Genomic DNA, 12524 nt, shown 5'->3' with positions numbered 1-12524 from the left:
TAAAATCTACGCACTGATTCCTCCATGTGGTGTTTTCTGTCTTGCTGAGCTGCAGACCTGTCTGTCCTGCCTCTTACATATGTATATAAGGTAAGAACAACAATAGCAGCTGTCCCTTCTAGCAGTGGGACAGACAGCTCAGTACTTCATTGCTTCATTTTGTCTTTTCCTCTTGGCAACACTGTGAGGTAAATATTGTCACTGTTTTCTAGAGTCAGGTGAGGAAACTGAAGTTAAATGCATTTAGTAATTTTCCAAGGTCATTCAGTTTAGTAGTAGAGCCTCGCTTCAAATCTTAATTCAAGCCTTGAATCAGAAGTACTTTGGGTTAGCTAGTCAGAGTGGAATCCTTCGCCCTCCTGTGTCTTCTCCACAGGATCTTCCTCCATTATTTTCTGGAATGCTTGAAAGCACATCTCATCTCTGAAGTAGAAGTCTAGGGATTCCACTAGTCTCCTAGGTATTGTAGGTCACAAAAGTCGTTATATTTTTATGTCCAAAATATCTAGTTTATGTAAGTTGAGGTTTCAGACTCACAGCTCTCGAGCCCCTGTGTTGTTTGGACTGTACACTGTTTTTAGATTTTGGCTTTAAAACCAGGGCTCATGTCACGTGGCCCAGGTGTCCGGAGCTGTGGAGCAGCTTCCTCTCACCTGGGGCTTGTGCCGCCGCTTCACCGCGCCTCACCACTTCCTGTTGTCCTGTACTTGTGGGGGTTTCTCAGATTCTTGCTTGTCCAGTGCTGTAGAAAGTGTGACACCTGCCAAAGACTATTCCTTCACAGCTGGTCTTCTTCCCTCTCTAGTCTTTGCCCAGTACTTAAATGATTTCCTGAAATGAAATCTGTTCCTTGCGCTCTTAGTGTTTTGATTTATGATTCCCCATTAACTCCTTCTCAGTTCAAAATATGTTAATGTCTTTATACAAGGTCCAAAGGAAAAGAGAAAGTCTTCACAGCCTGGAGTGGGTGTGAAGTGGGTAAGAGAAATCCCACACTGTCCCAAGATCCACAACCACAACTCAGGGTTGACCTAGATCTGTCTGATCCCAAGGTCCTGGTCTTTCTCCTCCATCATGTCAACTTCTCTTCAGTCTGCTATTATCTGTGCAAATAAAATCCACATGTTGAAGTCCAAACCCTTAGACCTCAGAATGTGACTGCTTTTAAGCACAGGGTCTGTAAGTTAAATTAAAATGAAATCATTCAGGTAAGCTGTATTTCAGTATGACTTATAGGAACAAGGTATTTTAACCCAGACACATCCCCTCTGGTAACTAGTATATTTTTCACAGAGTCTAAGAATTACTTTTGTTGTGCTTTGCCAATTTATTTTCTTGGTTCTTTATATCCACAAGTGAGTGAAATCATCCAGTAACCTTAATGTTCACCTACAGACGACTGGATGAAGACCCTGTGAAATATACACAATGGAATGCTACTGGGCTATTAAAAAGATGAAATAGTGCCTTTTGGGACAAAAAAGTAGATGGATCTTGAGGTGATGATGCTCAGTGAAATAAGTCAGAAAGTAAAAAACAGTTCCCAATAATGAGTTAGTTTTCCAAGCCCTCTTTTTGATAGAGATATGGGATTTGCTGTAGGGAATGTATATACTTTATAGCAGTTCTCTTTAGGTTCTGCCTGGGGGAAGAAAGTACTTTGAATCACTGAATTTGGTCTATTCAGGCTTTCCTAGTCCTGTTTCAGGTGGCCATACTGTCAGCCTCAAAATACTGATCCTCACCACCTTTCCTTCCCGCCCACACCCCACTCTTTGACGCAACTCCCCTGCAGTGGTTGTCGTCGAACTAGGGAAATTAAAAATGCTGACTGTGTTAGAGACTTTGCTGGAAGAGACCTTTTGCATTTACTGATCATCTGCTTAGATCAGATTTTTTCGTACCACCCTGGATTAAATGATAATTGCAAACTGATCAAAGAACCTTTGTGAAGTTTCATCTGATGTCTGCCTCTTATGTTACCATTAACACCTCAGGTGGATATGAGTCTCATTTTATAAATCCAGAAAGAGAGCCCATAATTCTTTTCTAAGAAGTCATAATTTATTTTCTGTGTCTACTCTCAACTCTTGGTGCTACATTTTTGAACTTGTTTCATCTTGTTGCATCCAGTGTAAGGCAGAGGATACCTGCTCTCCATCTATAATAGTTCTTCAGACATAGGCATTATTAAATTGCCCTTCTGCCTTTTTTTTTTTTTTCTAAACTGAGCTTCATTGGTTCTGTGGCCTTGCAGGACTTATTTTTAATTACATATAGGATTTGTTTTTAAAGCCTCTCTATGTTTTTCACAACTCTCTTTGATGGTGGATCCAGCCCTGGCTGGACATCATCAGCATCATTAGAAGAGGGTTCCTACACTCTGTACTATACATGTAAAGTCAGGCATTTTGGTTTCATGCTTTTTACTTTTTTTTTTAAGGGTTTATTTTATTTATATAAGAGCTGGGGTACAGGCCAGATGCGTGGGAGGATGAGAGGATTTACCAGAGACAGAGTGGGGAACAGAAAAGACAGACTGATGAAATACACTGCTGAGGGGAGCAGCGGGCGAGACAGGAGAGGTCTGCTCATCATGTGGGTTGCTCCAAGGCCAGCGGGTATTGAACCCGCACTGCAGAGGCCGTGGACAGCTGCACAGTGCTGCGCTCAACCACCTGCACCGCAAGGGAGGCTCCATGCTTTTTACTTTTGATTGAGCAAATCAGAACTCATAACAGTTAAGCAACAGAAGATTATATAATTATTTTCTCCATGACAGAGGTCGTCAAAGTAGATAAATTATGGATAATTTTTTGATTTTACATGTGTTGATACTCAGAGGTAGTGGAAATATAGCCCATTGACCAGACAGGCCAAAAGCAAGCCTTCTCTGTATCAATATTGTTGTCCTAACTTTGTTTCTAACTGAATGACAGCAGATAAATAGTTTGACTTCATTCTATATCATTTATTTCTATATGAAAGTGAGAAAGGTAGTAATCAAGATTCGTTGATCTCTAAATTGTCTTTTAGCTCAGAAATTACACTGTATACTCTATGCTAGTAACTTAAAATTACTGAACTATTACTAGTTAAATAATAACTAATAATTGTGGTGGTTTTCATCGGGTAAGTATATTTGGAGCTAATCTATTGAGTACATATACTGATATTTATTGAGAACATATATTAAGTTCTACCTGCTAAGTGTCAGGCACTGGCAACACAGTGATAAATCAGACATCTTTCAGGTGCTCTTGAATATTCCTGGGCCTGTGGTAGAATCTTACTCATGGTGCTTCAGGCAGAAGGGAGAGTTTGGTGAATTTTACTTAGTAACGGGCTGGCACATCAGCAAAAGGTCAGGGGTTCAAGGGCCCAATAGTGATGGCCCGAGGAAAAGCAGGGGCGTGAAGGTGTGGGGTGTAGAGGCTCAAGTTTAAGGTTGAGGAACTTGAAGCAGTGGCTGCAGATGACTTTTTTCCAAGGAGCTGGGCTTTACAGAGAAAATAAGAGAGGAGTGGGTAGGCGATAAAAGGTCATATGTACTTTTTTTTTAATATATTTTTTATTTTTGTACAATGTATGCATTTTCATCTTTGGTTATAGTCTCTGTAAAATTCCCACCACCCATTCACCCGTGAACTATCACCATGGTCTCTTGGGCTCTTCCCACCCTTGTTTTGATCCTACTCCCTTCGCCCCCCCTGTAGTATGTCTCTGCTTTTATAGTTGCCTGTTGATTTTGATTTTTACTTTATTATAATTAGTTTTTTTCCTGATCCCTTATTTGGATCCTCTACATTCCTGCTATAAGGGAGACCATTTGATATTTTTCTTTTTCTTTCTGGGTTATCTCACTGGACATGATCCCTTCTAGCTCCATCCATGTTGCTGAAAATGGCATGAGTTTATCTTTTTTTGAATGCTGAGTAATATTCCATTGTGTATATGTACCACATCTTCTTGATCCAATCATCTATTTTTGTTCTTAAATATAGGAGTGAAGAACCAAATAAGTAAATGTTTTGTGGGGAAAGAGCCTATAGAGAGGGGATGTTTGTTTTGATGGAGAGGAAAACAAGGCATTGAGAGCCAATTTTAAAACAAAGTTGAAGATGAATGGAGGGACATATGGATGGACAGACAGGTAATAAAGCAAGCATAGCAAAGTGCTCGTCATGGCACTTGGGAGGCAGCTAAATGGCAAAATACCATTCTTTCTACTTCTCTGCAGGTTTGAAAATTTGATAATCACTTATTGGAAGCAAGAAGAGAACATAGATTCAGAGTTTAACCTTGAACAGATTAGTGAGATGTATTCCTTATTGTAGCGCCTGGTGGTAGAAGTTCAAGTTAAAGGAGCAACCTTTTTTTGAAGTGGGAATCACTCTCACCTGAAGATACTGAAGGCTGGAATAACCCCTCTGGAGTAGGGGTTAGACCAGGCATGGTGATCTAGGAGCTCTTAAGACACTCAAGTACCGCTGTTGATCTGTGACAGAGAGCATGAAAATGGATTTGACTTGAGGCAAGTTTATGATCATGCACGAGTGGTCCTGCTGGATAAAGGAACTGCTTCTGGTGGGTCTGGCAGATAATAGCAGCACAACAATTGCTAGGGACGGTAGTCATTTATTTCCAGAAAGATACTTCCAATGGAAAAGCAGTTAAAATTGGACTTGGGTAGAAGGAAGGAGCCCTGTGTCAGGTCCTGGTGGGACCTGAGGGAAGAGGGAAGAGGGAAGAGAGTTGTGCCGGTGTAACCTCTCCTGGTGGCGGTCAGGAGACAGCCTGAAGGGGCTGTTGAGGAAAACGAAGAATGAATGTGAGGTGAAGGAGCAGTCTGTCCTGATATGTGCCCCATGTGGTTCTCTGGCCCTTGGCTGGGGGATTCTGGTTCTTGCCTCATTTTATTTTATTTGAATGAAATCTGATAAAAAATAATGTTACAAAACTATATTATTGTTAATACTTAACTAAGATCATGTTATTGTCTTCCTCAGGTAAAAGAAGAACGTCCAGAAAAAATACCAGATCTAAAATTATTAGTGGAGAAGAAATTTTTGGCTTTACAGAATAAGAATTCTGATGCAGATTTTCAAAATAATGAAAAATTTGTACAATTTAAGCAACAACTGAAAGACCTGAAGAAGCAGTGTAAGTCAGCATGCTTTGCTTTGCTTTGGCATTTTGAAATTGGGGAACTGACTTGATGAACAGTCCCAGAAAACTAGTTTTGTAAAGTTTGCTTATCTGCTTGGCTTGATCCTCTTTCTAAATTGCTTTTTATTGTGGTTGCATTTCTGTATTTTGCCTAACTTTTGGTTCAAATCAGCCTGTCCATTTTTGAAAGCCAACAGTTTCCACAAAGTGCTAAGAAAATTCCCTAGCAGCTAGGAAAAGCTATACTTATTGTCTCCCTGCTGGGGAGGGGGAATTGGGAAAATAAAACTGAAAACTCTTTCATTCAAATGACAACGGTATTTTTCAAACTTAAAGCCGCTGTGCCAAGCTTTCCAGTCACCATACTTTGAGCCTGGTTTTCTGCTTTGGAGTAGTAATAGCAAAGTCCTCTCAGACTATTTTCCCCTTCTTAAATATGGACCAAAATTCTCTTCATCCCTTCGACTTTGTCATAGTACAAATTTCCATGTGACTTTTTTTTTTCAATGTGTTGCCTCTCAAATACACGTTATTATACTCAGGCTTTTTAATGAGCATAGTTTGATGCTTCGAGAATGAATAGTAGAGCAAGTAACTTTTTTTAAACTTAGGTCTCATTTCACCTTCATTTGCATACACATGGGACAGGACTTGTATGATATGAGATATAAATTTGCTTCCTGTCCTTATTTGTACTTCGTGTAGGGAGTTGTATTTTGAAATCGACTTTCCTTTAAATATAAGCATTTTCTTTAAATTGATGCTGAGGTCTCAAAAATGACTGAGGAAACTGCTTTGCTTTTCTCTATTTTACAAATAACATAAATTTCACAATTAGGAATGTTTCACAATCTTGGTAAGACATTTGCTTGTACTGTGGACTTAACAGTAAGCATTTTCATCACGTTTAAGTTTATTTTTTGGTCTTCATTGAACATCAACTATCAAAAGCTTTTTATTATAACTTGCACCGTACCCTTAGGTAATAATTTGCTGCTGACTTTATGGTTATAAAGAGGCTAGTGTATTTCACTTTCGATGTTGGTCAAAATAGCCCAATGGACTTTTACTACGTGGAGCTGATAATCATAATTTATGGCAAAGTTAGCATCTAGTCTTTATTCTTTTTTTCAAAAAATATTTTATAATAGAAGTTGAAGGATAGACATCCAAAGTATAATTTTGTTCCTCCTTCATTATGTTTACAAAATTTTTATTCCCTAAGAGAAAGCTATAAAGACTTTAAACTCATATAGCCATGGGAAGCTCTTCCTTATTAAGAATATATAACACCAAAAGGATAAATGTTAGAATCATGGTAATTGTTAATTTTCTCTAAAATGCAGGGGTTTGACTTTTCCCCAGACCAGCAGTACACATCATTTGGATAGATAGTTAAACATTACAACAAAGTAAATTTATATTGAAAGAAATGCTTCCTTATATAAGATTTCCCTATATATGGTAACACTGGAATTGAGACAATGTTCCCTTTAATTTCTCTTAAAAATAATCGTTAAAAAAGTTTTAAAATCTCAAATAAGAGAACAAATTATGAATATACTCTTCAAATGCTCTGTAAGATATAGACATCTTACTTGCAAAATGTAGTTTTTAGTGCATTTATTATTAGTGCTGTCAGTTAAACTTGAACCCTGTCTGGTAGATTTTATTACTTTAGATTTAAAGCTGCTCTGAGGATGCTGATAAGCCTTGGACTCCCTCAAGTTTTTGTGGTGCCAAATCAAAGGAACTGCGATTTATACAGAAGCCAGTGACTCTGGTTTAAACTATGCTCTAAAGGGGAGGAATTGCACTGGTCATTTTTTACTTTAAAACTGAAAAATACAGGCCAGGGAGAGAGGCCCGCATCAAGTTGCTAGTGTCAGCAAAGTAAAGGCTGAAGTGCTTCCTCGTCTGCAAAGATCCAGAGGGTTGTTTTAGGAAAGTTACCGCTGGCTTTTCACCAAATTTATTTTCAAGAGCATAAATTGCAGGGAATTAAATTTAACAAATCAGGATCTGATTTTTAAGACATGCCAGGAAACTCTGCGGGAGGTGGGAGGGGGGAGGTGCAGGGGAGAGTCAAGAACGAAAGAGACATAGGCTGGCCTGTCTAGTGAGTAGACCCGAGGAAGTCCTTGGGGTGGCTTCAGAGCACTCTGCCAGCAGGAATAAGTTAAGCTTTAGTTTAAAAGCTGGTTCTCAAAGGTCCCTTTACATTCTTAATATTTATGGAACACGCCCCCCCATGTTTTTGTTTATATGTTTATAATTATTGACATTAACATATGAGAAATCAAAACTGAGGGCTTTTAATTTGTTAACATAAACAGCATTGTGAAGCATAACTATATTTTCCAAGCATAAAAAAAAAAGTAAGTGAGAGGGTGGCGTTGTTTTATATTCTTTGTGAATCTCTTGAATTTGTGGCTTAATAGAAAGAAGCTTGATCCTCATATGCTTCTGCAGTTGGTCTGTTGTGGGTACGTTGTTGTGACTGAAGCATGGGAAGAAAACTGACCTTCCACGTAGGTGGTTGGACTTGCTGAAAGGGTCCTGCAGGCCACCAGCAGTTCTCACTTTCAAACCACAGATCTAGGTGAGGGGTCCGTAAACTATCCCCATGGATCAAATCTGACCTGTCTCCTAGTTTTCCATGATCTGCAATCAAAGAGAGCTTTTTACATTTTTTAATTGTTGGGGGGGAAAAAAAACCAAGAGAATGATATTTTGTTGTATGTGAAAATTCTATAAAATTCAGATTTCAGTGGCCTTAAATGCCATTTTATTGGGATGTAGACAGTCATGTACATATTGTCAACGTGTGCTCGCCACTGATGGTGGAGTTGAGCAGGTACATCAAAGACCACCCAATCCATAGAGCTTGAGATGTTTACTATCTGGCTCTTGGCAGGAAAAGTCTACTGACTCTTGGTCTAAACCACAATAGAAACCAGGGCAGTGTTGTTGTTTTAACTTTTGATTACTTCATGAATGCCATCCATTTGTGTCATGTGCATGCAGAACACTTTGAGTGCCCACTGTATGGGAATCAGCATAGTGGATGCTCAGAGATCAGTATTAAGCAGAGCCCTGTGCTCGGAGAAGACAGTATATACAATCGTGGAATAACGTGAGAACCAAATATCAAATCAGAAGTAAAGGAAAAAAAATGTCAGAAGCAAATGTTACTCAATGTGGAGCCTAAATGAAGAGTCAGAATAGGGATGCACATTTTGTCTGTGTGCTAATAATGCCAGTCAGTTGAGAGGGGCTCCCTAAAGCTGTATGCTCAGAAAGTATCTGAGGCTCATTTATATCCTAGCAGGAAAGAATGTGCTAAAGGATTATGATGGGGGGTAGAAAGGGGAGGGTGGGGAAGGACCATACAGATGTCTAGTATTTGTCATCCTGCAACCTCAGACTGAATAGATGCACTGAACTTATTTAAAGGTGTGATTACTCTAAAAGTGATACGCTTTAGTTGCGCAGCATCAGTTTTTGAGTAGTTGTGTCTTACGGCTATTACCAGGCATTAGATCCAAGTTCTTTGGGTGAACCATTTTATCCTGAGGTATCCAATATCCTGTATGTTGGAGAGGTTATGTCTGCTCTCACTTTCCAAGGTTATTGCCAAGTTTAAATAAGAGAATCTTTGCAAATTCTGAAAGTTTACTTTAAGTTATTGTTGAGAAAAGCTGGTACAGTGTCATGGAAAGAGTATTTTAGTAGTGCCAAGACTGGGTTTGAGTCACTCAGTAGGTAGTCTGCTCTCCCCATGATGCCACCCATTCCTATTTTTCTTAGTTCTGTTTCTTGGAATCTTACGAGATTGATTGAAGGTAATTTTGGTACTTGTGGAAAAGATGGCTAAGATGGTGATGGAGATGATAGCTGAGTTAAAGGAACAATTTCACAGAAACGAGTTCCATTTCCCTAAATGGTAATCATGTTCTTACTCACCCAGGTTGTGAAAGAAACAATATGATTTGGTTTAAGGCAGGCATAAGCAGATTTTCTTGGGTGAGATTATCTTATTTAAACATGTTCAGGTAATCTTCTCTTTCTCCCTCCTTTACTTAAACTGCCTCCACTATTATAACTCAAGGTTTACTGCATCAGCACAGCTTAATTAGAACATGCAGACTCCTCTGTGTAGATACTTTCTTAAGTCATCAAGCAATCATTCTGGCATCCTTTATTCATTTACCTATTACGTGATTGACAGGTATTGGAAGTTTTATTGCAGGTCAGCAAGCCAGAAATCCAGGGCCTCAGATATAATTGATCCTAGAAACCCTTGTGGTCAGAAGTAAAATTGATTGTATATCTGAGATCTCTAGAATAACATAAGATGAAATGTGATTTTTTACTGATATATGTAATGAGAAGAGTAAAGGAAAACATGCCTTTTTAATGCAAATCTGCTAACCTGGAGATGTTCACTACAAATTTAGACAATATATTTAGTCATATGACATGCATAAAATAGAAGATACACAGATAGTTGAGCCCATGAGTGAAACTGAGAAATCATTTTCAGTGACATGACATTTCTATCAGACAGATATACAGACATAGGGATTTACATTGTAATCTTTTAATTATATGGATTCACAGATGAACTCTGTGCCTTCGCTTTAAGCACACCCCATGTAGATCTCAACAGGGATAAAAGAGGGAGTGGCCATTCACTTCATATAAGGATTCTCTGAGCCTTTCACTTGGAAAAACTTGGAAGCCCTTTGCCTTATTCCTAGTGGGTCATTTTCCCTTTCCTTCAGCAGTTCTTCAAAACTGAAGTGTAGGTCCAGGAGAGCAGGGACTTCTCTGTTCTGCTTATTCCTTGAACCCCAACATAAGTTCCAGGCACAGGATCTGCAAAACAAGAATCTTCAGGAGACCTGCCGTGTTCCCGAGAGAGTTTGCTCTCTGTAGAGAACACCCCTTCCACCTGTGCCTTTCTGTTGTGGATGGGAGTGTGGACCTCATGTTACCAGATCTTCAGCTTCTTTTAGAAAACCCAGACGTCTGGCTAATAATTTTTCCGTTATTAAATTTCTAAAATACTGCAAACAACACCCTCAGTTTGTGACCTTTACTTTTGTCTTCTCATAATATCATCTTTTAGTGCCCTTTTAGACACTTAAAGAGAGACAGCAGCATGAATTTGGCCTGTTAATTGCAGCCAATTCTGATTTCTTCAGAAAGGGGAATGGTTTTGTTTTCAAGATAACTGCAAACTAAGGCAGAAATCACCCTTCTTGTCATTTGGGAATGTGTAGGAGAAGCCTCATGGGTTCTGTTGAACAGCAGATGGTGAGTGTGGGGAGGAACCAAGATAGGGATCCCCCGCTCCAGAGGCAGGTGGACAGTGGAGTTACAGATAGCACTCTTGAAGTTGCTGGGAACTGGGAAGGTTGTGTGTATGAGTTTTGAAACCTGGAAGGAAAGAGATGAGTGAGAAACAAAGGTGGTTCTAAGAGGGGAAATGACTATGCCTAGAGGAAGTACATTGTGTATTTAAGCTTTGCAAAATGTTAGCCAATCTGACTTAGTCCTGATAGTGTTCAGCCTATAAATCTCTGTGTCATAGGTATAACTGTCTACCCAAACTATGTGCACTGCTGTCCTGTCATTAACTAAGCCAAGACCCGGCAGCAATAATGTTATATTCTCCTTTATATCCCTTTGTTCCTCACGTTAGTCAGCACCTCTATTAATATTTATAGAACATAATTACTCAACTAGAAAAAAAGGGTCAGAACCTAGTTAAGGCAGTTTGATTATAAAATTTCTTTGTCTTCAACAATAAGTCATCAATAAAGACGAGAATAAGAAGGTGGAAAATTAGTATTTTCAAGGATCTAAAATCAGTAGTAATAGTTAACAATTTATTTTGTCTTTGGAAATCCCCTACATTGTTCAAAAAAGAGTCAACATACATGATTTTGTGTGCATAACCCCTTACAGTAAAATGTTGGCGAAAACTGTGGTGTATATAGTAATATACAGTTTTAATGCCAGAGCAATATCATGCTGAGGAGTTCAGTGCATATGACTTGCTTTAAGTGTGATTGCTTCGAACCTGTAAGGAAATTTATAAAAAATTGGTTTGTTGGCTCTTCGTTAGAAAGTTTTATTATCTCTGTCACCCTCACTGGATTTTTATTTTTTTTCTCGGTGATGCAGAACCCATCCCTTTTTGCTTGCTGGATGACCATAAATTGTTGGGAGATTCTAAAAACCTTAAGTTTCACAATAGAAATAGATTTTTTTTTTTTTTTTTTTTTTTTTAGGCTGGAGTGCATTCCTGGCCTGAGGACTTATGCTCATTGAGTGAAATTTCTGCTCTATGCAAATTTTCAATTCTTGGTCTATTTGCCTCCTCCCTTCCCTTCCTCCTCTCTGAGTCAGGATATGTCTGACTCTTCTGTGTATCTTTCCTCCTTTCTGCTCTTTTTTGTTCCCCGCACCATGCAGTTTCTTTTTCTCATATTTGTACTTATATCAGGAATGCTAACTAGCCCCATCCCTAACCTAATGGTGAAGCAACTTGAGAGAGGTTACAACATTAGTAGATCGAGCAACCTGAGGACTGGAGATGGGGGGAGAGAGACACTAGGGAGGGATGGAGCGGTCCTACTTCTTTTTCCTGAACTTGTGACTTTGCAGGAATTTTTACATTTTAAAATGGATGTGGGGTACCAAATAAATAAGTGAAAGGAATAAAGACGAAAAAAAGATTAGTCAAAGTCCATTGACTATCATAGTGGAGTTTTAGTTAAAGCGGAAGCTGTCAGGGAACTTTTGTTATCATTTCTAGGTGCTCTTTATACCATAAAAGATGCCCATCTGCTCCTCCTTTACCTTAGGTTTGCCCTTATCCTTTTGGAAAATAGTAGTAATAAAAGTAATAGTCTTTGTATAATCCCTAGTGCTATGGTATTTGATGAATGCTTGTTGAGCTAGTAACTACAGGGATGGTTTGTCTGAGTGCTCACAGTGCTTGCATACTTTATATACGTTGTTGTTTATTTCTCACAGCTTTGCAAGTTAACTATACACAGCTTCAGATTAGAAAAAAATGCTAAGAGAGCTAATAGAATTTCCTTAAGATCATAAGTGCTGAAATTCAACCCAGGTTTGGGTGACACCAGAACTCATGTTCTTCTCCTTACAGATATCAACTCTTGTAATATTCCTATGTGATTCTTTTTTCTCAATTCAAGCATTTCATGTGTCTCTTGAAAAACTGAGTCACCATAGGATTCTTGATAATTTGTCTGAATCTCTCAGATCCTAGAGCTGCATGGACGTACTGTGAACACTGTGGAATTGGCTTCACCCCA

At 38.8% G+C, this 12524-nt stretch overlaps 1 protein-coding gene across 2 annotated transcripts in view; it reads left to right on the top strand.

Annotated features, from left to right (window-relative positions):
- Positions 1 to 12524, top strand: part of NSMCE2 (NSE2 (MMS21) homolog, SMC5-SMC6 complex SUMO ligase) — a gene marked incomplete at both ends in the record, with an annotated part of 200154 nt that overhangs the window by 58421 nt on the left and 129209 nt on the right. The window contains one exon of one of the 2 annotated variants that reach the window (XM_084230413.1): positions 5010 to 5163. In XM_084230413.1, the coding sequence (XP_084086539.1) occupies positions 5010 to 5163 (154 nt within the window). Of the gene's footprint in view, positions 1 to 5009; positions 5168 to 12524 lie in introns of both variants that reach the window. The other variant, XM_084230412.1, reaches the window with a different exon arrangement.

This window comes from Talpa europaea (assembly GCF_964194135.1).
Source record: "Talpa europaea genome assembly, chromosome: 3".
Lineage (NCBI taxonomy): Eukaryota > Metazoa > Chordata > Mammalia > Eulipotyphla > Talpidae > Talpa > Talpa europaea.
This window is presented reverse-complemented; position numbering and strand designations above follow the sequence as displayed.